At 49.9% G+C, this 25,541-nt stretch overlaps 1 protein-coding gene across 1 annotated transcript in view; it reads right to left on the bottom strand.

The window, feature by feature from the left end:
- The window catches only part of MRC2 (mannose receptor C type 2), a 64,657-nt gene that overhangs the window by 23,930 nt on the left and 15,186 nt on the right, over window positions 1-25,541 (bottom strand). Inside the window, exons 2-6 of the mRNA XM_063655880.1 lie at window positions 4,655-5,056; window positions 3,350-3,523; window positions 2,993-3,157; window positions 2,742-2,855; window positions 2,080-2,223 (exon numbers count right to left, since the gene is read on the bottom strand). Of these exons, the coding sequence (XP_063511950.1) occupies window positions 2,080-2,223; window positions 2,742-2,855; window positions 2,993-3,157; window positions 3,350-3,523; window positions 4,655-5,056 (999 nt within the window). The remainder of the gene's footprint in view (window positions 1-2,079; window positions 2,224-2,741; window positions 2,856-2,992; window positions 3,158-3,349; window positions 3,524-4,654; window positions 5,057-25,541) is intronic.

The following is a 25,541-nucleotide window of genomic DNA, read 5'->3' as shown; positions in this document are numbered from 1 at the left end:
CGGAGGTTGCAGTGAGCAGAGATTGTGCCACTGCACTCCAGCCTGGGCGACAGAGCGAGACTCTGTTTCAAAAAATAAATAAACAAAAATAAAAAGGCCAGGTGCGGTGGCTCACGCCTGTAATCCCAGCACTTTGGGAGGCCGAGGTGGGCAGATCACCTGAGGTCAGGAGTTCAAGACCAGCCTGGCCAACATGGTGAAACCCCATCTCTACTAAAAATACAAAAGTTAGCCGGGAAGTAGTGATGCCTGCCTGTAATCCCAGCTACTCAGGAGGCTGAGGCATGAGAATCGCTTGAGCCTAGGAGGCGGAGGTTGTGGTGAACCGAGATCGCACCACTACACTCCAGCCTGGGTGACAGAGTGAGACCCTGTCTCAAAAAAAAAAAAACAAACAAACAAACAACAACAACAAAAAACAGTCCTGAGTCGATCATTGGCAAGACTTCCATGATCAGGAGCAGAAGTTTTGCTCTGTAAGCTCTTTACTGTCTGTGGTTAGTGTTTTGTGTGTGTGTGTGTGTGTGTTGCCATGTTTTCTTTGTAAAAGTCTCCTCACCACCCCACAGCTTCCCAGGCAACTGCACAGCCCCTCTAACCTACACCATAGTAAACATCCACAGCCAACTACAGAAAAACTCCTTTGTGCCAGGCCAGATCTCCAGCCTTCCTCACAACAACCTTGCAAGGGGGGTGGTTTTATTCTCCATTTGCAATGAGGACTCTGCACCCCAGAGACTAAGCTGCTTGCCCACGGCCACACAGCAGTAAGGGGCAGAATCCCTAAAGCAGGCCCTGTCCATTGCCCCAACTCCTCCACGAGGCCCCTACAGCTGTCTCTATGATCACAAACGAGAAGCAGACACTCCCTGGCTTAAACACCTACAAAGGCTCCCCACAGCCTACCTGGCCCCACCCAAACTTGGCCCAGCAGCCAAGACCCTGCAGAGACTGGCTGCAACCTGCCTTTTCTTCACCATGCCCTTTAAGCCAGGGCTTCCCAAACTGTACCTGCACATGAATCATCTGAGGATCTTGTTAAATGCAGGTTCTGATTCAATTACTCTGGGGCGGGCCTGACTGTGCATTTCTAACAAGCCCTCCGGGGATGCTGTGCTGCTGGTTGGAGGACCATACTTGAAGTGGTTAGAATCTATACTCCACCCTAACTGCAACAGGCACCATCCATTTTTTTCTTTTTCTTTCTTTTTTCTTTTTTTTTAAATTTTATTTATTATTAATTTTTTATTTTTTTGAGGCAGGGTCTCGTCTCACTCTGTTGCCCAGGTTGGAGTGCAGTGGTGCAAGCAAGGCTCACTGCAGCCTCAACCTTGCAGGCTCAAGCAATCCTCCCACCTCGACCTCCCTAGTAGACAGGCGTGCATCACCACACTCAGCTAATTTTAAAAAAATATTTTGCAGAGACAGGGTCTCACTATGTTGCCCAGGCTGGTCTCGAACTACTGAGCTCAAGCAATCCTCCTGCCTTGGCCTCCCAAAGTGCTAGGATTATAGATGTGAGCCACGGTGCCCGGCCATCACTCACCACCCCTTAAAGCTGCAGTGTATTTCTAGGCCTCCACACCTTTGCATATGCTGTTCCCTCTGCCAGGAACGCCCTTCCCCCACACCTCTTTATATCTTTTAAACTTACACTCAATTTGAAAGGCCCAAATCAAATGTTATTTCCATAAACCCCTCCTTAACTCTCAGAAGCTGAATCAGTTTCTTCTCTATGCTCCTCTAACACTGATCCGTATTTCTATAATCACTCATGCCCTGGGATAGTCTAATTGTGCATTGAGATGTCTTTCACCTCCAGCAGACTGTGGTCTCTACGAGGGAACAGTGGGTATTGCCAGCATTTAACACAGATCTCAGCACATGTTCCCCAAATGAATTAATGACATATTCCAATTTGCTCAGACTTTAACTGAACAATGAAATAAGAGTCAGAGGATCAGAGTCCCCTTGTGCTGTGGTGGTAACCGGAGGAGAGGCTGGGCCTGCCACGGCTCTGTGGCTGTGTCCCTGGCCCTGGGAGCCCCGTCCCACCCTGCGGCACAGTCCCTGGCTCACCTGGAGGGGTGGGCTCGGCCGTGGCGTTGGGCTTCTTCTTGCACACGTAGGGCAGCGCGATGCTGCAGTCGCGGTTCTGCCAGCCGCCCGAGGACTCAGTGCGGATCACTCCACAGTTCTCCTCACTGGGGTTGTCCGGCTGGTCTGTGGGGAGGGCAGGGCGCCAGCACCCCGGGAGAGAGAAGCTCACACCGTGGCTCCCGGGGCCCTGCTCAGAACCTCCTACCTCCCTCTGCTCCCTCGGAAGCCTGAGGCAGTTCGGGAAACCTGGTGCTCAGCTCCAGCTCCGCTCCAGACCACGGGGTCCTCCGCGCTTTCTAACCTGGGTGCACATCGCCTTGAACCTTCTACCCAGTAACCAGTACCAGCCCCGCCCCGGCCTCCCCGGCTAGGCTTTTGGGTGCGCTGGTGCCCGCTGCCCACAGGGTGGCTGAAGAGGTGAGTGGAGGCTGGCACCCAGTCCATATGCACCAAGACCTGCGACCTGGGGCAGCGCCACCCTACATGGGCTAGGGGGGCGCAGTCTGGGGAGGGGGGTGGAGGTCTGTGCTTCCCCTACCCACACTGCCCCTCTGCAGGAGGACATGAGGAGAGGAGTCCATGGGAGGCCAAGAGCCCGCGGGGCCCCTAGGCTGCCCTGCGCCCCCAAACTTGTGCCTCACCACTCTCCCAGTTGAGATACTTGAGGGGCGAGTTGTCCGACCACTGCCAGCCTCCGCTCGTGTCCAAGTCATTCAAGCCGATCCACAGGGTGGAGCTGTACCCAGTGAGGAGGCCTGACAGCAAGGAGGGACACTGAACAGGGGACCCCCAGCCCCAGCCTCCCGCCCTCCCCATCGCCTTCTCCCCAACCCACAAGTTGAAAGGGCCCGGGCCCTCCAGAGGCACGAGCAGGCGTCAGGCCCCGGCTCACCGTTGATGTAGGTCTGCTCGTGGATCTCCGTGATGCTCAGCAGATCCGCACCCTGCTGCTCGCAGCTGGCCCAGGCCTCCCTCCACGACAGCGTGGACTGGAAGTTAAACTGGTAGCAGCTGTCAGTCAGCTGGTCCTTGTCCCAGAAGGTCTCGCAGTCGTTACCTGCCACCACGACAGCCCTCTCCTTCAGGCCCCCTCCGGGGTCCCTCGGGAGGGGAGTGCAGACCCTCCCCGACCAAAAGGCTGCACCAGGTAGGGGAGGGGGCAGTATCTCACCCTGGGCCCCAGGGCCCCTCAGCACCAGCCTCCCTCCAGGAACACTGCCCCCGCCCCTACAGCTCCAACCGCTCTCACTCTTGATGGGGCAGAAGCCCCAACGCTCGTCTTTGCCGTAGTCCTGGGTGGTGGCACACCACAGGTGACCGTCCTCGCGGCCCGTGCTGGTACAGCCGTGGAACCACTGGTTGTCATATTTGAAGGGGATGGTGCACGGCTTTCCGTGAGAGTTCCCCTGGATGGTGTAGACCTCTGCAGGGGGTGGACAGGGGCCAGGCGCTTGGCATCTGGACACCAGAGGCTGCCATGCCCCTCGACCCTCAGGAGAAATCCCCTAAAACCCAGGGTGCTGGGTGTTTGCAGGGATCAGCAGAAGGTGGGAGAGGCAATGGCACCCCATACTGGCTTTAAGGCTCCTTCTGCTGTTGAGTCAGCCCAGGAACCAGAGAGAGGTCTTGCTGCACACCTCATAGGGCTGGGAAGGGGCTCCCTAGTACCCCTAATCCCATCCAAACTCCAGCTGGGCGAAGGGGCCTCCAAGTCATCCACAGAGGGCTGAGCCCGATGGAATCTCTGCTCAGCTACCCAGCCCATGGGCTCTGTGTCCCCACAAAGTTCTATCTTGGAACTCCGGAGGTCTCCCAGGAAAGGCCCCCCCAGGAAGGGGCTGTCCACCACAGGAGGCCAGCCCCTCACATGGCGACTCTGGTCCCTGTTCACCACATGCAAGACAGGCATTAAGACAACATGGGGGCTACAGTGGGGTTTCACCTGGAGAGTGGGCCTGGGGGAAGGGCATTTTCATTTAATTTTATGTTATATACTTGTATACTATTTGAAGACTTTATAAGCATGTATTTTGCAATTTTTACAAAAGTAAATGCTTTGAAGTTAATTTTTCTTTTTTCTTTTTTTTTTTTTTTCTTTTTTGAGACAGAGTCTTGCTCTGTCACCCAGGCTGCAGTGCAGTGGCGCAATCTCAGCTCACTGCAACCTCTGCCTCCTGGGTTCAAGTGATTCTCCTTCCTCAGCCTCCCAAGTAGCTGGGACTATGATGGGCATGCTCCACCACACCTGGCTAATTTTTGTATTTTTAGTAGAGATGGGGTTTTTCCATGTTGGCCAGGCTGGTCTTGAACTCCTGACCTCAAGTGATCCACCCACCTTGGCCTCCCAAAGTGCTGAGATTACAGGCGTGAGCCACCACATCTGGCCGGAAGTTAATTTTCTTAATTATTAAAAAATGCTTCCTATTATAATTAAACATGTGACTGCCAAGGGTCCACAGAGGCCAAAGGCCTTGTCACCGGGAATCTGTCCCTCATGGCTCCAGTCCCCTGGACATCAGGGACCCTACCCTCCCGCCTGCAAGCCACCCCTCACCATGGTAGGGCAGAGCACATAGGTCCTCCTCGCTGCCATAGATGCGCCACTGGCCACTGCGGGTCTGGTCACCACGCTCAAGGGTGCCAGGCTTGGATATGTTGCTGGTGCGGGCTCCCAGGAGCAAGGACAGCTGGTCACCCAGTGTACGACAATGCCAGCGAAGATTCAGTGCCTCCCGGTCACACTCGTACATGCCCAGGGAGGCCGTGGTGTTGGTGCCTGGCCAGCCTGTGCCCAGGCACTGCATGGTACCCAGGTTGAAGAGCCGGTTTCGGGAGACCCACTTCCAGCGCTGGGCAGGGAGACTGGTATTGCAAGCCGGGGTGACTCTGACCTGCCCACCCTGGGCCTCCAGGCAGCCCTGCAGTCCATGACTGAAGATGAGGAAGACGTTGGGTTCTGGAAGGGAAGGCAGGACACGAAGGCATCACAGGGGCTCTCCTGGTTGGCCCTTGATGACCAGTGTGGCTGACAGGCACCTACCATGTGCCCAGTGCAGGATGGTGAGCCTTCCCTCATACGTTAAATCACTCGGTCCTCACTACCAACCCTCTGAGGTGGAAATGAGTGGCAGTGCTAAGCCCTTGTGCCCAGATGAGGCAGAGGCCTGCAGGACCACCTCTGTTCTAGCCTCTGCTCACCAGGAGGGAGGACTCAGTCCTCTGTACCACCCTCAAAAGCAAACCCAACTCCACCTGGCACGTCACCTGTATACTTTTCTGAAGATTTTATGAGGAGCAGTGGAGGCATTTACACCACACACCACGTTGCAACCTCAATCTCAATCTCTATTACATGGCATGGTTTTTCTGCCAAAATTCTTCTTTGATCCGGAGGCATTGTGTCTCACCCTTCCCCCTGCCCCTTGCACTGGTTCCATCCTTTCCTTCTTCTAGGATCTTCCCAGACCACTCATTCCACCCCTGAACTATTTCACGCCTTAATTTTTACGCAGCAATTTAATTCTTTGGTTTCCGCAACCTTTCCTCTTTCCACCTATCTCCTCGCTGAGCAGGCACCCTCTGTAGAAGTCATTGGGGAAATCCATCCTGCCCCCCCCACCACAGTACACCCACTTTACAGAGTAAGAAATGAAGCATCAATGCATAGAGACAGAAAGCAAATTAATGGTTGCCTGTGGGTGACGAGAAAGGGGAGTGGCTGCTAAAGGGCATGGTGCTTCTTTTGGGGATATGATGAAAATGTTCTAAAATTAGAGTGTCACGATAGTTGCACAACTCTGAATAAACTAAATTCCAATTAAATATATGTTTTAAATGGGTAAATTCTATATGTGAGTTATGTTTCAGTGAAGAAAAAGAAAGGAAGGAGCAAGGGAGGGTAGGAAGGAGGAAAGAGAAAGAAAGGAAGAAACTAAGGAGGAAGGAGGGAGGGAGGGATGGATGGTAGGAAGGAGGGAATGAGGGAGGGAGGGAGGGAAGGAAGGTAAGAAAAGACAGAATCTTAGAGACATGAAGTGACCTACTCCCAGTGTCACATGCCCAGTAAGCAAACTCAGATCTCTGTGACATCCATCACCTTCCTCTTGTTCCCTGACTGCCACTTATGTACACAACACACATACAGAGTGCATCCAATCTCCAAAGAACTTTTGCATCCACTAGCCACTAGCTCCCCAGGATACTTTTCATGTCTTGAAATGATAAATCCGACTGCTGGTGTTTATTTTCTTTTCTTTTTTTTCTTTCTTTTTTTTTTTTTTTTTTTTTGGAGACAGATTATTGCTCTTGTTGCCCAGGCTGGAGTGCAATGGCGCGATCTCAGCTCACTGCAACCTCTGCCTCCTGGGTTCAAGCAATTCTGCCTCAGCCTCCTGAGTAGCTGGGGTTACAGGCATGCACCACCACACCTGGCTAATTTTTTTGTATTTTTAGTAGAGACGAGATTTCTCCATGTTGGTCAGGGTGGTCTCAAACTCTCAACCTCGGGTGATCCGCCCACCTCAGTCTCCCAAAGTGCTGGGATTACAGGCATGAGCCACTGAGCCCGGCAGCTAGTGTTTCAATTCTAGCTCTGCCACTGAATATGGGACTTGGGTAAAGTGCTTCACCTCTCTATGCCGTTTCCTCATGTTAAGACTCTGGTAACGATGAAATGAGATAATACATGTAAAGCATTTGGAACAGGGTCTGGCACAGTAAGAAGACTATAAATCAGCATTATGCTACGTTATTGGTAAAGAAATTGGCTGAGGGTGGTGAAGCAATTTGATGACAAGAGTCATAAGATTGTTAAGGGAAGGAGCTGAAATGTGGACCTTGTCTCCTGGGTCCAAATCTCAAGTTCTCTCTCTTCCCCCATGCTGATCTCATCATCCTTCTACAGTCCATTCTCCAAAGACAGTCAGAATAATCTTTTTTTTTTTTTTTTTTTTTTTTTTTTTTTGAGACAGAGTCCTGCTGTGTCGCCCAGGCTAGAGTGCAGTGGCACAGTCTCGGCTCACTGCAACCTCTGCCTCCCAGGTTCAAGCAATTCTCCTGTCTCAGGTTCCCGAGCAGCTGGGACTACAGGCACACGCCACCATGCCCAGCTAATTTTTTTGTATTTTCAGTACAGACAGTGTTTCTCCATGTTGCCCAGTCTTGTCTCGAACTCCTGAGCTCAGGGAATCTGCCCTCCTCAGACTCCCAAAGTGCTAGGATTATAGGCATGAGCCACTGCACCTGGCCTAGATTAATCTTTTAAAGATATAAATCAGTCCTAGAAAAAATTTAAAAATATTATTGGAGTGTTGAAGGTCATAGACAACAGTGATGAATTCAATGGCATAAGAACTTTTTTCCCAAAAAAAGATTTTTTTCATGGCAACATATAATGCCATCAGCAAGGTCAAAATTCAAATAAATGACAAAAATATATGTACCTTATTAGAGGCAAACAGTTAAGTCCACAATATTAAAAGAGCTTCTGGCTGGTCCAAAGGTGGTGAGTTATCTCAACTGACTGTTCATAGTCAGTTACAGACCAAACTGTTTGTTCTCCTCTTTCCTCCTTTCTGACTTTACTAGGAAAGAAAGAAAGGAAGGAAGGAAGGAAGGAAAGAAAAAGAAAGAAAGAGAGAAAAGAAAAGAATCAAGAGCTTCTACCAAAAAAATAGATACATGAAATTTAAGGAAAGTATCAACAATGCAGTAGAAAATGAAGAAGAGATATGCATAGAAAGCAAAAGAAGAAAATGCAATTGCCTCTTAAATATTTGAAATGACAGCCTCACTCATAGTAAAAGGGAAAAAAAAAAAAAACAACAACAGAAGGCAGGTAAGTCTTCCTCCTGCTTGAATTGCTTCAAAGATGATTCATCATTCTTCAAATAAGATTCAGCCTCTTACTATGAGCCACAATTTAACATGATCTGGTCCTGTCTAACGGCCTGATCTCAAATCTTGTTACTCCACCTTGCTCAAGTCCCTTTGACCTCCTTGTTCTTCCTTGAACAAGCCTGGCTGTTTCCTGCCTCTGGGCCTATGCATTATTTCCTCTACCTGGCATTTCACATTTCAAACAACAAAAAAGGGTAACATCTTTAGAGAGATCCTCCTGGCCTCCCAATCTTAAAGTGACCACAGTTACTCTCTATCATATCACTTGATTATAATGCTCTTCAGGGCATTTATTATCTGATGTTTTTTACCATCTGGGTTGTCTGTGCATCTGCATCTATTGACTGTTTTTTCTTTTGATTATGGGTCATCTCCTGCTGCCTACTATCTGCTAATTTTTATTATATGCTGGACATTGTGGATAATGTCATAAGGAGTCTGGACTTTTTTGTTGTATACTGAATGTCAGGGGTGATATCTTAAAGGGAATCTGGATTTAAAAAAAATCTTCTTCTAAAGAATGCTGGATTTTGTTATGGCAGGCAGTTAAATTACCAGTGGATTACCTTCCTCCTGTGGAGGTTTGGTTTTAAGCTTTGCTAGGGTGGGGTTGTTTGAGTTTTGCCTTTAGTCTTCAGATGTGGCTCTTAACTTTGGATTTAATCATAAGGTGAGGCCCTTCTGGGATTTCAAAAGAAAACCTTAGGTGATTACTAAGCCCCTCAAACTTGGTGGAACTTAAATTTTAAACTCTGTTTCCTCAGCACCAGGTAGCAACTGAAACCTCTGCCTCCCAGCTGCTGTTTCTTGCTGGGCTGCTTAGAGCCCTACCCTGCAAATGCACAGTTTAGGAGTCACCAAGGATTTAAGGAGAATCTGTAGAAGGAATTTCTATGGCTCCTTCCTTTCCAGGATTTTCCCTCTCAATGTTAGCCTTTCTAGTGGCCCCAAGCTCTAAGCAGTAAAACTTTCTGTGTGAGCTCCTCAAACCAGGTAGTGTGCTCAGGGAAAAGCTGGTTAAATGTGCCAGGTTTACTTTTTACTTTCAAGGATTTTTTCGTCTCTACCTCTGTCTGGTTTTAATTGCTGTCCAGTGCCTTCAAATCACCATAATCACCATATTTTATATTTTTCCCTTAGTCTATAAGCATTCTTGGTCAGAGAGTTAGACTGACACAAGCTACTCTGCCACTTCCAGAACCAGAACTTGCTATCTGACACGCTCTTGTTTTCTGTCTTCTCCACCACTGTATCTCCAGCACCTACAGTTCTGCCTGACACACAGTAATGCTTAAATACTGAAGGAACAAATGAACGTATGCATGAATGAACAAATTTCATGCCTAGATAATAATCACAAACAACCAGCCTATCTTTCTGCTCCTTGTTCCAACAGCCAGATTACTTTTCCTAAAACATAGTGCCCACAGCTCCTGTCACTGATGCTCAAAACACCACCATGGGAGTGTAGGTTGGGGCAGGGACCCTGTCCCTCTGTCCTCTAACAGCACTTTGATGGGGTTCCTCTCTGGGCAGGACAAAGTGAGCTTCCTAAAGTACCCCTAGGACAACTGCCACAGCTAATCTCTGGGTCCCCTGCCTTGAACCTGCTCCTTCCCTCCTGCCAGGAACTGAATGTGTCAACCTCCAAAAATTCATGTGCTGAAATCTTTTTTTTTTTTTTTTGATACAGAGTCTCGCTCTGTTGCCCCAGCTGGAGTGCAGTGGCGCGATCTCTGCTCACTGCTGCAACCTCCGCCTCCCGGGTTCAAGCGATTCTTCTGCCTCAGCAGCCTCCCAAGTAGCTGGAACTACAGGCCTGCGTCACCATACTCAGCTAATTTTTGTATTTTTCGTACAGACGCAGTTTCACCATGTTGGCCAGGCTGGTCTCAAACTCCTGACCTCAGGTGAGCCTCCCACCTTGGCCTCCCAGAGTACTGGGATTACAAGAGTGAGCCACCACGCCCGGCCTGTGTTGAAATCTTAACCCCCCAGGGTGATGGCATTAGGATGTGAGGCCTTTGGGAGGTGCTTAGGTCATTAGGGAAGAGCCTTCATGAATAGGATGACTGTCCTAATAAAGGACACCCCAGAGAGACCCTCCCCTATTCCACCATGTGAGGGTACAGTGAGAAGATAGCTGTCCACGAGGAAGTGGCCCTCACCAGACATTGAATCGGCAGGGACCTTGATCTTAGACTTCTCAGCCCCCAAAGCCATGAGAAATACATTTCTATTGTTTACAAGCCATCTGTTTATGGTATTGTGTTATAACAGCCCAAACAGACTAGGTCATCTTTCAGCCACCCACCAGAAACCATAAACCAGCTCCAGGACTTGATCCATGCCTGCCCAAGCTTCCTTTAAGGAGTAGGTATCTGGTTCTCAGAAACTCTACTCCAGGCAGTAGTAACAGAAAATGGCCTTGGCAGGAGGTAGTCAAAGGGGCCTGGGGCCAGAAAAGGAAAAAAATTATTGCTTGTTTTGTAGATGTTTCTCAGAGATAGGACTGGAAAACGAAGCCCAAAACTTCACATGAGCCCACAACAGCCCAAGAGGACGTTATCTTCCTCTCCTCCCCAGCCAGAAAATCCACAAGTGTGCTAAATCAATGCCAGGTGGGCTGTAGCAGTTGTAGCAAACGGTGAATGAAGGGTCCGAAAGAGGTCCAGGTTAGTCGGGAGGGGCTACTCCCAGGGTCAGGCCAACCTCCCCTCACTTGACAGAGGACACTGAAGCCCAGAAAGGGGACGGGATTAGAATGTCCAACAGAAGTACCTTTCAGGCCTCAGTTTCCTCCTTTGTCACATGAGGTACAGCTTTGAGGCCCCCTCCTCCCGCTGACATCCTAGGCTCTGGGTTCAAATCCACCCAACTTTCTGCTAGGTACATGGCATGTTCCAGGCAATGCTGGGACCACGAGGAAACTCGCAGCACCGTCCCTCCCCTTGCAGGATTTGTAATCCAGTTAGAGGAGAAATGCCGGGCATAAGAGCAAACAAGCCTTTAAAATCCCAGGTGTCTGGGGGCGTTGCAAGGAGCTCTGTGCCTCCCAAGGGCCGAGCGACTCCGCTGGGCAGAGATCTGAAGACTGCAATGTGGAGGAGGCACTGAAGAACGCAGGTCACATTTTCTCATTTGGCAGCAAAAGAGGACAAAGGCAACCTCTTGCATTTTCTCATTTGGCAGCAAATGAGAAAAGGCTGAGGAATCAGAAAGCCAAGGAGAGGCGTGCAGGAGCTCTGCAAAGCAAAGGAGAGGCTGAGGGGGTATTCCTGTAGGTGGATCTGGGGGGACTCTGCCAAGCCGGGGTCAGGGGGTTCTTGAGAGCATTTTCCACCCGAAGTGGTCGGTGGGCCTGGGCCCTCACTGAAAAGAGGCTCTTTCTCCAAGGCCTAGTGGAGGGGGAGTGCACGCTCAGGCTGGGCTGGAACTGCTGGGGAAAGAGAAAAGGCATCCTGAGAGCTGGCTCTGTGTTCTTTGTACCCGTGCTTCATCAAGCACATACAAAGCGGGTAGAGGGAGCTCAGACTGCAGAGGCCTGATGCCCCCCACCCCCATCCAGAGAGCGCCCCTCCAGCTTCACCCACCCCCCCAGCCTCATCCATATGCATGGGAGCATCAGGTGTCAGTGCAGGGAGCAAAAGTGCCCCCCACAGAAGGTGCAGGGCCCCTCACAAGGATCTTGGGATTCTCCTCCCCAAGGACAAAGACCACTTTCCTGCATTTTGTAGGCAATCAACCCATGCCTAGCACAGTGCTATGCATCAAGCTGTGGCTCAATATGTTCTTATTGAGTAAATGAAGAAATGAATGAAGCTAGGCAGGGAGCTGTGCACTGAGCACTGGCTGGGTGTGATTCATTCATTTATTCATTCATTCATCCAACAATGATGTATTGAGAATTTCATAGATGCCAGCAGGGCATTAGGCACTGAGGGTATTGTGAACAATATAGACATGATCCCAGCCCTTATCACCATATGGTCTGGCAGGGCGCTGGGCTCTACAATGAAGACATGGCAACGACAACAATCTGTGACCTCACTGAGCTGCCTTTATCTGCCCAGGAAACTTCCCATCCCCTTCTTGTTCTCCTTGTATCATGTACCTCTGGCTATGTGGATGTGTGGGTGGGCACAAGGCTCACTCTTGAGCTGATGACAGTGTCTATCCCCTTGGCCACAGTGATGGGGCACATAACTCAAACAGGGCTGATCAGAGAACTCCCCTGGAACACATAAAGCTTTCTCTTTTTATTAAGATTGCTAGGCTGGGGCTGCCAATGGCCATGCTTCCTATGATGAGGGGATAATATATAAAGAAAAGCAGAGTGAAACGGGACAAAGAGATGGAAAGAGAAGAAGTGAGTCCTAGAGAGGCTGGACGTCCTGTCCCTGAATCCCTGAGGCTCTTTCCTCCATTCTGTGAAACACTCAGGATCATCTGCAGCCAGCTGGGCTCCTGCATTCCCTTTTTTAATGAGCTTGTCTGCATTGGGTTTCTGTCCCATTCTCCTTATTTCCTGGCAGGCTACTGCTCTAGGACCTCCTCTGACCTGTCAGACCAGCCTCTTGGGTCGGCTGCAGCACCAAGGTCATGTCAGAGGAGGTGCCTGGAGGCTGGACCCTCAGCCCATTCTCCTAATCATCCTTCTGGCTGCTCCCTCAGGGGCTTTCTTATCCCATACAGATGATAATCATTTATGAAGCACTGTTAGGGAAATTAAAAATGAACCAGATGCTGGGCACAGTGGCTTACGCCTGTAATCCCTGCACTTTGAAAGGCTAAGGTGGGAAGATCGTTTGAGCCCAGGAGTTCAAGAAAAGCCTAGGCAACATGGCGAGATCCCGTCTCTACAAAAAAAATTTAAAAATTAACCAGGTTGTAGGCTGGGCATGGTGGCTCACACCTGTAATCCCAGCACTTTGGGAGGCCGAGGCAGGTGAATCACGAGGTCAGGAGTTTGAGACCAGCCTGGCCAACATGGTGAAATTCCATCTCTACTAAAAGTACAAAAATTAGCGGGGCATGGTGGCGCGCACCTGTAGTCCCAACCACTCAGGAGGCTGAGGCAGGAGAATCGCTTGAACCCAGGAGGCGGGGGTTGCAGTGAGCTGAGATTGCACCACTGTACCCCAACCTGGCAACAGAGTGATGCTCCGTCTCAAAAAAAAAATTAGCCAGGTGTGGTGGCATGTGACTGTGGTCCCAGCTACTCGGGAGGCTGAGGCAGGAGGACTAACTGAGCCCGGGAGTCTGAGGCAGTAGTGAGCTATAATCACGCCACTGCATTCAGCCTAGGAATCAAAAGAAGATATGGCCTCTGCCCTCATGCGTTTATAATGAAGCTGGAGAGGCTGAACTCATGAAGCAATCCATGGAAAAGTTTAAGCCTGCACGGTTGGGGGTGAAGGTGATAGATAGAAATGAACTTTCCAGATAAATGAAGTGTGATAGAAATATTTCTTTCTTTTTTTTTCTTTTTTTTTTTTTTTTTTTAAAGAGACAGAGTTTCACTCTGTTGTCCAGGCTGGAGTGCAGTGGCATGATCATAGCTCACTGCAGCCTTGAATTCCTGGGCTCAAGTGATCCTCCCACCTAAGCCCCCAGAGTAGCTGGGACTATAAGCATGCACCCCACCATGCCCAGCTAATTGCTTTTTGTTTGTTTGTTTGTTTTGAGACGGAGTCTCGCTCTGTTGCTCGTGCTAGAGTGCAGTGGCGCAATCTCGGCTCACTGCAAGCTCCTCCTCCCAGGTTCACGCCATTCTCCTGCCTCAGCCTCTCGAGTAGCTGGGACTACAGGCGCCCGTCACCACGCCCGGCTAATTTTTTGTATTTTTAGTAGAGACGGGGTTTCACCGTGTTAGCCAGGATGGTCTCGATCTCCTGATCTCGTGATCCGCCCACCTCGGCCTCCCAAAGTGTGTGTTTGTTTTTGAGACGGAGTCTGCTCTGTCGCCCAGCCTGGAGCGCAGTGGCGCGATCTCCGCTCACTGCAGGCTCCACCCCCTGCAGGCTCCGCCCCCTGGGTTCACGCCATTCTCCTGCCTCAGCCTCTCGAGTAGCTGGGACTACAGGCGCCCGCCACCACGCCCGGCTAATTTTTTTGTATTTATAGTAGAGACGGGGTTTCACCGTGTTAGCCAGGATGGTCTCAATCTCCTGACCTTGTGATCCGCCCACCTCGGCCTCCCAAAGTGCTGGGATTACAGGCGAGAGCCACCGCACCCAGCCGCAGCTAATTGTTTTTACTTTTTGTAGAGAGGGGGTCTTGCTTTGTTGCCCAGGCTGATCTTGAACTCCTGGCCCCAACCTCCTGATCCTCCTACCTTGGCCTTCCAAAGTGCAGGGTTTCTAGGTGTGAGCCACCGTGTCTAGTTTGATAGGAATATTTCTGATGTAGTCCACACTTCTTGCTTCTCAGACATCCAGGTCATCACCTGGGAAACATGCCTGTGCTCATGGGCAACTGGGTTTTAAAGCAATTTGCCCTGCATTGAGTAACCCATTTCCTCCCTCCTTGTTGATGGTCACTGAGGCCTCGTCTCCCGTCCTGTCTGCTTCAAGGCACACAATGCTTTGGTGAAGTCGCGAGGCTGAGTGCAAAGGCTTGACAACAGTTTGTGTCTCTGGAGCAAAACCCTCAGCTGTTTCTGCAGTTTCCCCGGACTCAGCCCATCCACAGAGGCAGCCAGAGGTCTGACCTCAGATAAGACGGCTGCTCCCCACAAGACATCACAGATGAAGGAGGCAGATGAGAAGTTAATTCTAGCATGGTGCCTGGCATGCAGCGGACTCTCAACAAATATGTGTTGAATGAGAGGCATGTCACATAAAACCCTGAAAGGCACAAGCAGAGACAAGGACAAGGAAGGCATTCCAAGGACAAGGAAGGCGGTCCAAGCTGCGGAACCGCAGAAGCAAAGGCTGCAGGCAAGAACGCAGGGCCCAGCGACCACCTGGCTTAGCTCCTGGAAAGCTGGGGGCTGGAGGACAGCTGGCCAGCCCTGGAGGGGACTCAGTTCCATCCCTGAGGGCATGCCAGGGTGGCCTCCAGCCTCTGAGCCTCTCTCCCTTCACTGCCCCTCCCCAGGCCACGCAGAAGCGAGGGGTCATACCAGGGAGAGCCAGAGGCCGCCTGAAAGGGCCGCCAGCCAAGAGGAGCAGCTGTTTTCAATGAGCTGCTTAACCTCGAGGCCAGGCCTGGAAATGTCCCTGAGTCAGCAGAAGCTGCCAGCCCCACCCTGCTAAGAGGCCAACCCTGGGGACCCAGCACCCCACCCTGCACCACCCCTGGCTAGAGACTGTGTCCACGTACATGCATGCACATTAGATCCTGGGCTGGACGAGGCGGGCATCGCTTCCATGGAGGACGGGGCGTTACATGATATCGAAGCCCAATACCTTGCCCAGCTGTGCAACATCCCCACCGATATCCTGAACTATGGCGGGTTTCCCTCTACCGGCCACCTTCCCCTTTTCACATCCTCCTCCCTCCTCCCCAACAGCCCCTCCATCCCAGCCAGGCCAAACTGCTTTCCTCCCACAGCTTAAAGCGCTTGTGCCTAAAACCTACACACACAGTCCCAGTGTTGCGCTGTTGCTGTCACAGGCCACCCTTTGTAGAGCAGTGGCGGGCTTCCCCCACCAGTCATTTCCAGAGATGCTTTTCTCCCCACTTCAAATCTCTGTGTTGCAGACTGTGATATCCTGTGTTCTAGGATGACATTAAATCACACTCTGGCAGGGAATGGGTGGAGAGGTGGGACTGTCCCTCCACCTACTAAACACAGGCGGTGGTGGGGAAGGCGACTGTCACCTTTCCCGCGGTTTTGCTGATCACCCCAGACCCCGCCCCGGGGGTGGGGGCGGGGGTGGGGGTAATGCGGGCTGGGTGGAAGCTAGCCCCGCCGCTGGGGTTCTCTGGGAAGGCAAATCCTCACCCGCGCTGGCCTTCTCCTTCGCAGTGTCATGGTGTTTGATCTCATCCCCTGCTGGCTTTTGTCTTAGACCAAAGCATCACAGTATTTTCGGCCAGTCCTCCCCCAGGCCCCCCTTGCCGGAGGAACTGGAGAGCGGCCGCGCTACAGCAAGCAGCAATCGCTCTCGCCTCCAACCTCTGCTCCGGGCAGGGCCCGGCCCTTTCCTCCCACTGGCTCTTCCTCACCGGGGGTCACCAGGCCTGGATCCCCAGAGTCGGAGCATCCCTGGGGCGGGCACACCTTGACCCCTTTCTCCTCCAACCCAGTGCCCGGGATCTGGGGCTCCCAGATCCACCTGCTCTTGGAGTTCCGAGTCTTCTCTGCCTCTGCTCCCCGAGGGGCACCCCTGCCCCCGCCACCGTGTGCCCCTCCCTCCACGGAGCACCCCTCCCCCTGCCACCGTGCACCCCCCCAAGCGGCGCCACTTCTTCCGTCACCGTGCGCCCCCTCTCCACTGGGCGCCCCTCCCTCCACCGCCGTGCGCCCCTCCCTCCACCGCCGTGCGCCCCTCAATCTGTGGCGCTTCCCGCTCCTCCGCCTCCCGCCCAGCTAGACAAATGCCCTGTCTGCGTGGCCGCTGCCCCCGGCGCCGTCTGCGAGCCCGCAGCCAAAATAAACAGCCCAAGAGCCACTTCCTTCCCCCTGGGGGGAACTTTCACAACGACGGCTGGCTCCAGTCGCGGCAGGAAGTGGCTTTCTGGGCCAACGATCCAACCTCATTGACCAGGCCGCTGAGGGCAGAATTCGGGAATGAGACCCGGAGCGCGGGGCGGAGGCAGAGCCTCGCCGTGGCCACGCGATCCCTTGTGCCCTCGCGGGGACCCCATCGCCGACAGCGGCCACCACTCCATAACGCAGGTCCGGAAGGCCTCTGCCGAGCCACACCTGTTCATTTCTCCGTGCGGGGGTGTCGTGCGCCTGTCCCTTCTTAAAATCATGGACAGGTTAGGACTCCACGCCTGGTTGATTGAGGACGAACCAGTGAGTGACTGAGTGACTGTATTAGGAGACATCCACACGAATTTGGGGGAAAGCATTTTTTTAAAATGTAGTTTTGACCAAGTGTCTACAAGGTGTGTGGGGTGGGGAGTAACCGAAAGCAGAAATATTACAGGTGCCCCTCTGGTTCATTGAAGAGTCAACAGAAATGAAGAAAATCTTTGGGCCTTTCTGTAATTTACAATTTTCCATAGTGAAAATTTATGTTTTCTGACTTAAAAAAAAAAATTAGATACTCCCCCACAAACAAAAGAAATGTGTAGAGAAATGTATTCAACCAGAATGATTAGTTCATGAGAAACTGAGGTTTAAAATATTAACAGTCAGGCAGGGCACGGTGGCTCACGCCTTTAATTCCAGCATTTTGGGAGGCCTAGGCAGGTGGATCACTTAAGGCCAGGAGTTTGAGACCAGCCTGGCCAACATGGTGAAACTCCATCTCTAAGAAAAATACAAAAATTAGCCGGGTATGGTGGCGGGTGTGGTGGTGTATGCCTGAGGAGACTGAGGCAGGAGAATTGCTTGAACCCGGGAGGAGGAGGTTACAGTGAGCCCAGATCGCACCACTGCACTCTAGCCTGGAGGACAGAGTGAAACTCGTCTCCATAAAAAAGGAAAAAAAAATTAACATTCAATTCAATTTCTTGGTAATGGTCTTTCAAGTGACACTTGACAAAAAAGGTAGAGATTCCCAACAACCTGCACTGGAGGTTTTCACTGGCCAAGCGCCCACTGAGGACCCAGGCTCTGCCCTTGGCTTCTCCATGCCCTGGACCTTTGCCTGGCATGAGTCCGAGCTTGTGAAAGATGTTTGTCAGCCAGGCGCGGTGGCTCACGCCTGTAATCCCAGCACTTTGGGAGGCCGAGGTGGGCGGATCACAAGGTCAAGAGATAGAGACCATTCTGGTCAACACGGTGAAACCCTGTCTCTACTAAAAGCACAAAAATTAGCTGGGCGTGGTGGCGCTCGCCTGTAATCCCAGCTACTTGGGAGGCTGAGGCAGAAGAATTGCTTGAACCCAGGAGGCACAGGTTGCAATGAGCCGAGATCGCGCTACTGCACTCTAGCCTGGCGACAGAGCGAGGCCGTGTCTCAAAAAAAAAAAAAAAAAAAAAAAAAAGATGTTTGTCAAATGACAGAATGACTGTGAACGGAGGGATCTTAGAATTCATCTTGCCCGTCCTTTAGAATGGGAAAACTGAACACAGAAAGGTTAAGTGACTTGTCCAGGGATGTCCAAGGAACCCGGACCGTGGCCTTTGTATTAGGTCTAAACCTCATAAGAGTCCTAAACAGCACTGTGCCAGTATTTGCTTCTCTAGGCAAACCATATCATTTACGTCAATACCGACAGTGAAATGGCAAGTTAGTGATCATTACACCAGCACCACAAGCATGAACCAGGCCTGCCCCCGGCAAACTGGGACCTGTGGTCACCCTGCGCTTGTAAAAAGAGACACAAAGAATACCAGGCATTAACCATGCGCGTCCAGGCACCAGACAGTGGGTTCCAAGGCTTTTCGTTAATCCTTATGACAACCCTCAGATGTAGGTAAAATTCTGATCTGCACTCGACAGATAAGGAAACTGAGGTATTAAATAACTGAGAGATTAACATCTTGATAACACAGTTAATAAGGGGAAGAGCTGGGAAGCATGCCAGGCAGACTTATTCCAGAGCGGACTCCAGCTAGCCTCCATATTTTAGGTGATAGCCCACAGGCAAGTTGTGTTTGGCTTCAGGGTGTGTGAGAGAGATTACACATAAAAATGTGGATTTCCAGTCGAGGCAGCATGCCTGCAGGGTGCCAGCCACAAGAGCTGGTGCAGCTGCCCACCTGGGAGGGGTGTGGGCTTGCCAGTTTGCCACAGTCTCCACCCATCCCTTTTGTACCCCCACCATACACACACACTGAAGTGGAATGAGAGTGGCCATATAGTATCATGCTTGTACCCTTGTTTTTCTGAGTGGCAAAGCATTTTTCAGTATCCTGGTGTCTATTAAGAATGATGGCCAAGCATGGTGGCTCATGCCTGTGATCCCAGCATTTTGGGAGGCTGAGGCAGGCACATCACTTGAGGCCAAGAGTTCAAGGCCAGCCTGGCCAACATGGTGAGACACTGTCTCTACTAAAAATACAAAACTTAGCCGGGTGTGGTGGCGGGTGCCTGTAGTCCCAGATACTCAGGAGGCTGAGGCAGGAGAATCGCTTGAACCCCAGAGGCGGAGATTGCAGTGAGCAGAGATAGTGCCACTCCAACCTCGGCGACAGAGCGACACTCTTGTCTAAAAAAAAAAAAAAAAAAGAATGACAAGACGGCTGCATCTATTTCGGTGGGGTGGGGTCTGCTGCCCTGCAGACATGATTGATGTCAAATGACACTGTGACACGCTGCATAGTAGACATGAGACACATTTGAAACACAGCACAATATGACTGAGAAATCAAGGCACGTTTCCTAATGAGCTGTTGCTCCACACATTGGCAATTCCCTGCCCTCCTGACGTGGCAACATTCAAGGATCACTTGTTTGGTTCTAAAAGCAAGGCACGGCACTCTTTTTGAGACAGAGTCTCTCTCTGTCACCCAGGCTGGAATGCAATGATGAAATCTCGGCTCAGTGCAGCCTCCACCTCCCGGGTTCAAGGGATTCTCCTGCCTCAGCCACCCAGGTAGCTGGGATTACAGGCGCCCACCACCATGCCTGGCTAATTTTTGTATTTTTAGTAGAGACGGGGTTTCGCCATGTTGGCCAGGTTGGTCTTGAACTGCTGACCTCAGGTGATCCATCCGCCTCAGCCTCCCAAGGTGCTGGGATTATAGGCACGAGCCACCGCACCCAAATGGCACTCTTTAAAGTCAAGTGAATTTAGAATCGTTCTTGCCTGGGAACCTTCAAGATCTCCCTTTAAAATTCTAGACAAAGATTAAACACTTGCCAACTTCTGTGATGACAGATCAGCCGGGCCTTGCCCCCACCTCCAGGAGGCACTATGGTGGAGGGCTTGGGAGGGCAGCTCTAGAATGTGGACCTACCCAGGTTCACACCTCTGCTTGGACCCTTGGGCCCTGGGATTGGCTGCCTCACTTCCGTGAGCCTCGATTTGGGAAGGACATGAATAAGACCTATCTCCTGGGTTTCTGGGAGGACAAAGGGAGAGAAGTCTTCCTGTCCCTCTGTACCTGGGGAGCACGGAGTAATGGAAGACCATTACTGCTTTTGATATTTAAGCAAGAGCCTCTGCCCAGTTTTGGGCAGCGAGCTCAAGAATCTGTTTGTGTTTCACAGCGGAGGGCCTGGGAACCAGGCTTAGCAGACACTGCAATCTGGATAAGAAGAAACGATAAGAGGAAATACGGCCAAGGACTCCAGTGTGTAAGCTGCTCTTCAGAAGAATTAAAAGAAAAATAAACCCACGGTCCAGATGCAAAGTCCTCCCCCGACCCCAATTCCCATGGGTGCCCAGTCCCATGCAACCACCATTTGTTTCTGTCTTTGAACTCTGGACCCCTCCTCAGGTCTCCCAGGAGGGAGAGGCAAGGAGAAGAGGAGGATGTGTCAGGGAAAAGTAGGGGGCTCTCTGGAAGGGCCAGGGCAGGGCAGATAGGGTGTGCACTCTTTCAGCCACATTCCGGTTCTGCAGAAATAAACTCCAAGGGCAGCTGTAAAGGGAAAATGAGGTCACTCACAACGCAGCTGGAAGGGAAAGTGTGGAAAGAGGTGGGGCAGCGCCCACACCCCTTGGCCTGGCAGACACTGGGACAGGAGGAGTTGGCCTGGGACCCTCGCCGGGACCCTTGCGCAGTCACGCAACCTCCGCCTCCCGGGTTCAAGTGATTCTCCTGTCTCAGCCTCCTGAGTAGCTGGGATTATAGGCGTGTGCCATCACACTCAGCTTATTTTTGTATTTTTAGTAGAGATGGGGTTTCGCCGTGTTGGCCAGGCTGGTCTTGAACTCCTGACCTCAAGTGATCCGCCCGCCTGGGCCTCTCAAAGTGCTGGGATAGCAGGCGTGAGCCACTACGCCCGGCCTGTTCGTCCCTCTCTAATATCAATTAAAAATTAATGGGGTGGTGAAGAGAACTCAGGCTCTAGATTCAAAGCTGGGTTTGAGTCCTGGTTCCTGAGCGAGTCACTTGACCCCTCCACTCTCAGTGTCCTCCTCTGGTCAGTGGAGAAAACACTCCTCCTGTCCACTGCGTAGACCAACCCCTGAGCACTTAGCAGGTACCACTGAGCAGGTACCTTGTGCTGCCTACTGGGTAGCTGGCAGGGCTGGCTGAGATCATGGATGGGAAGGTCTCACCTCACGGCTCCTCACAAAAGGAGCTCATGGGAGTAGTAGCCCCAGTGGGGCAAACTTTTTGCTGGAAAAATTGGCAGCATCTATCAAAAACCTTCAAAAGAACGAACACTTTGACCCCAGAATTCATTTCCTAGGAATTTAACTTAAGGAAAGAATTAAGAATGTATACAAAGATTTAGCTACACAGCATTATTTACAATAGCAATGATGGGGGAACAACTAATGTCCAACAATATAGTGTTGACTAAGTAAATGGAAATATATTCATCTAATGGAATACTGTGCACACAACAGAAAAGTATAAAGGGTATTTAGGCACAGAAGTTCACATTCTATTGCTGATTTTGTTTCTAAAGCAAAAATGGTGGGGCGTGGCAGCTCACGCTTGTAATCTCAGCACTTCGGGAGGCCGAGGCGGGTGGATCACCTGAGGTCAGGAATTCGAGACCAGCCTGACCAACATAGTGAAACCCCTTCTCAACTAAAATCACAAAAAATTAACCAGGCATGGTGGCATGCCCCTGTAATCCCAGCTACTCAGGAGGCTGAGGCAGGAGAATCACTTGAACCCAGGAGGCAGAGGTTGCAGTGAGCCGACATCACGCCACTGCACTCCAGCATGGGCGAACGAGCAAGACTCTGTCTCAAAAAAAAAAAAAGCAAAAATGAATATACAGTATAACTTCATTTTTATTTTCTTTTATATCAAGAAATGTCTAGAAAGACGCTTTTGCATTCTTGTTCTTAAAGTTGGGTGTCCAAATCGCCTGGTGAGCTTATTTACAATGCCGTTGTGCGGGCCCTAGAGCAGGTCTACTGAATTAGAATCTTGGAGTGATGGAATATCTAGATTGTAAACAAGAGTCCCAAGCAATTCTGGGGTACACCAGGGTTCCAGAACAACTGTACATACCCAGGTGTTAATAGTGGTTATGACTGACTTATGAGATAGCTGTTGATTTTTATTTTCTTCTCTTTGTATTTTCTACAATTAATGTATTTGGTAATTAAAAAGAGACAGAATATATGTGTGCATCTGTCCTTTGTTTCAAACTTAACCCTGTGGGACTTGAACTCATATATGCAGAGTTCGACACTAAACCCAGCACATTTGGAGAGGGTGAGTAAACCAAACAAGATCCTCCTGGGAGAGGGTCCAGATGGATGAGACCAACCACCCAATCCTGGTGCCAAGGAGCAGACACTGCTGACAACAAAGAAGTGGGTAGGTACCTTCAGAGGCATCAAGTTGACATAGGTCAAGCCACCTTTTCACCCTGACTGGGATCCACATAAGACTTCAGGTCTGAGCAAGGAGTCCAGCGTGCTACAATGCACACAGTGACACTTCTATCAGTGACAATGAGAACTGACCTGCCCAGCATGGTGGCATCACACCTATAAACCCAGCACTTTGGGGCTGAGGTGGGAAGACTGCTTGAGCCCAGGAGTTCAAGACCAGCCTGGGCAACATAATGAGACCCTGCCTCTTAAAAAAAGAGAGAGAGGGACAGAGAAATCACCTAAATGTCCAATAGGGGATAAGTTATGGTCCACTCACACAACAGAACCCTATGTAGCCAACAGAAGTGTTGGGCAGAAATACATTGATGACATATTGCTGAATGAAAGAAGAACATTATGAAACAACATGAAAACATCTCTATAAAGTTTTATACAGGGAAAGCTGGGTGCGGTGGCTCAAGCCTATAATCCCAGCACTTTGGGAAGCTGAGGCAGGTGGATTGCTTGAGCTCAGGAGTTTGAGATCAGCCTGGGCAACATGGCAAAACCCCATCTCTACATAAAATACAGAAAAAAAAAATTAGCTGCGGTTGGTGGTGCACACCTGTGGTCCTGCTTACTCAGGAGTCTGAGATGGGAGGATTGCTTGAGCCCAGAAGATTGAGGCTGCAGTGAGCCAAGATCATGCCACTGCACTCCAGCCTGGGCAACAGAGCAAGACTCCATCTCAAAAAAAAAATGTATATAATATATATATACACACACACACACATATAATATATATATAATGTGTCTATATATATACAGACACACAATATGTATATTATATATATATAATATGTGTGTGTATATATATAACATATACATATATATATTTGAGATGAATGTATATAATGTTTCTAGAGGACCATGCAAAGGAACCAGACCTGGATCGTGTTCCTTGCTCCTGTGATCCTGTCTCTTAGCCTCTCAGGCTCAATTTCTTTATTTGTGAAATGGAGGAATGAGAAGGTTTAAAATATGGGCTATACGGAAATATCTGATGCTGACCCTGGCTTACTTTATGTAAATGTAAATTTACTTATTTTATGTAAATTTACTATTAGTAAATGATAATGGGGTCTCCCATTTCTCATTTGTTGCACAAAAAACATTATATGGAAACATTATAGTTTTTTAAAAGAAGGAAGCCTTCCAAAGGCCAATTCCCTAACTTACTGGCACCCTTCTGAGTTGCATTCGAGTCACGTACCAGGTACTGTCATTTCATGTTTATAAAATTTTGTGTCCTGTTGTTTTTCGAAAAGCAAACATGTATGACAGCGTTTGAGCCCTCCACCCCCGCCCCTTCCGTGAACACTCGGCTAAGTCACAAAGATAAAGAGGAGAAAACTCGCGGTAGCGGGCTATTAATGGAGAGAGCACCAGGTGGTTCCCTGCAGACACAGAACCAGCTCCAGCTGGTGCCCCTTGAGAGACTCTCCTGCAGAATCTCGGAAGCTGACCCTCGCCCACCAGCGGGAAGGAACCCTATGCCCTCACCTAAGTCCCAAATGAGGATCTGCCTGCTGCGCTGAAAAACACCACCTCGCAGGGAGGCTCTGACTGGCTGTGAGGAGTCACATGCTCATCCTCTGACCAATTACAGGACAGTACTGAGAACAGGACGCCAGTGGAGCTGGGGTCACGTGACTGATCACAGGCAAAGAATGCCCGTTGCCACTCCATGGCCCAAGATACCAACATGTTTATTTTTTATTTTTATTTTTTGTAAAGATGGGGTCTTGCTATGTTGCCCAAGGTGGTCTTCAACTCCTGGCCTCCCAAAGTGCTGGGATTACAGGCGTGAGCCACGGCATCCAGCATCCAGACATGTTTTTTTTATTTTTCCAGATGGAGTCTTTCTCTGTTGCCCAGGGTGGAGTGCAATGGCGTGATCTCGGCCCACTGCAACCTCCATCTTCTGGGTTCAAGCAATTCTCCTGCCTCAGCCTCTTAAGTAGCCGGGATTACAGGTGCCCATCACCACACCTGGCTAATTTTTGTATTTTTAGTAAAGACAGGGTTTCACAACGTTGGCCAGGCTGGTCTCAAACTCCTGACCTCAAGTGATCCACTTACCTCAGCCTCCCAAAGTGCTGTGATTACAGAGAGGAGTCACCACACCCAGCCTCCAGACATGTTTAAAACAGAAAAATTTCATCTACAATCACCCCTGTTAAATAATATATTATGTAGTAGATAGCATAGTACAGTCTTTTAATTTTGCTATGATTTTTCTACCAATTTTATCTATACATCCAAAATATTTCTATTCATATATATACACACACGTAATACACGTATATATACATAAATATACATGCACATATCCAAACGCAAACATTTTTGGATCTTTTTTCACTTAACATTTTGGCAAAGGGATTTTTCTGTGTCCTTAAAAATATTCGTAAAAATCATCTTAATGGCTGTATATTATTCCATGATATAATAATATCACGTTTCATTTCATCATTTCCTAGCTATTACTTTAACTTACAAATAGAATTTCCTAATTATAATATTATGTTGAATATATTATTATATCAATCTTTCCTGGCACTGTTGCGAGAGGTGAAATTGTTTTGCTAGTGATTTTAAACATTTTCCATTGGCTTATTAGACACTGGCATTTCCTCTTGTTGAACTCCGTTCAGATCTTTTATAGTCTTATCTATTTTGATCTTAGTTGCCTTAAAACTATTGCACATTCCTGCGTTTTTCTCGTGGTTTTATATGAGCTAGCTGCCATGTTTGTTACAGATCCCTTCCCTGTTTGTTGTTCTTTTTAAATTTTATTTGAAACCCTCCCTGGTTGCTAAGTACCCTTCTCCTACACTAAAGGTAACCACTCTCCTGACTGCAAACAGCACAGATGAGTTGTGTCTTTTATTTTGGTTGTTTTTTTTTTTTTTTTGACAGAGTTTCACTCTTTGTCACCCAGGCTGGAGTGCAATGGT

Source organism: Pongo pygmaeus, chromosome 19 (genome assembly GCF_028885625.2).
Source record: "Pongo pygmaeus isolate AG05252 chromosome 19, NHGRI_mPonPyg2-v2.0_pri, whole genome shotgun sequence".
Lineage (NCBI taxonomy): Eukaryota > Metazoa > Chordata > Mammalia > Primates > Hominidae > Pongo > Pongo pygmaeus.
Note: the sequence above shows the minus strand (reverse complement) of the source record. Positions and strands in the feature narration are given on the sequence as shown.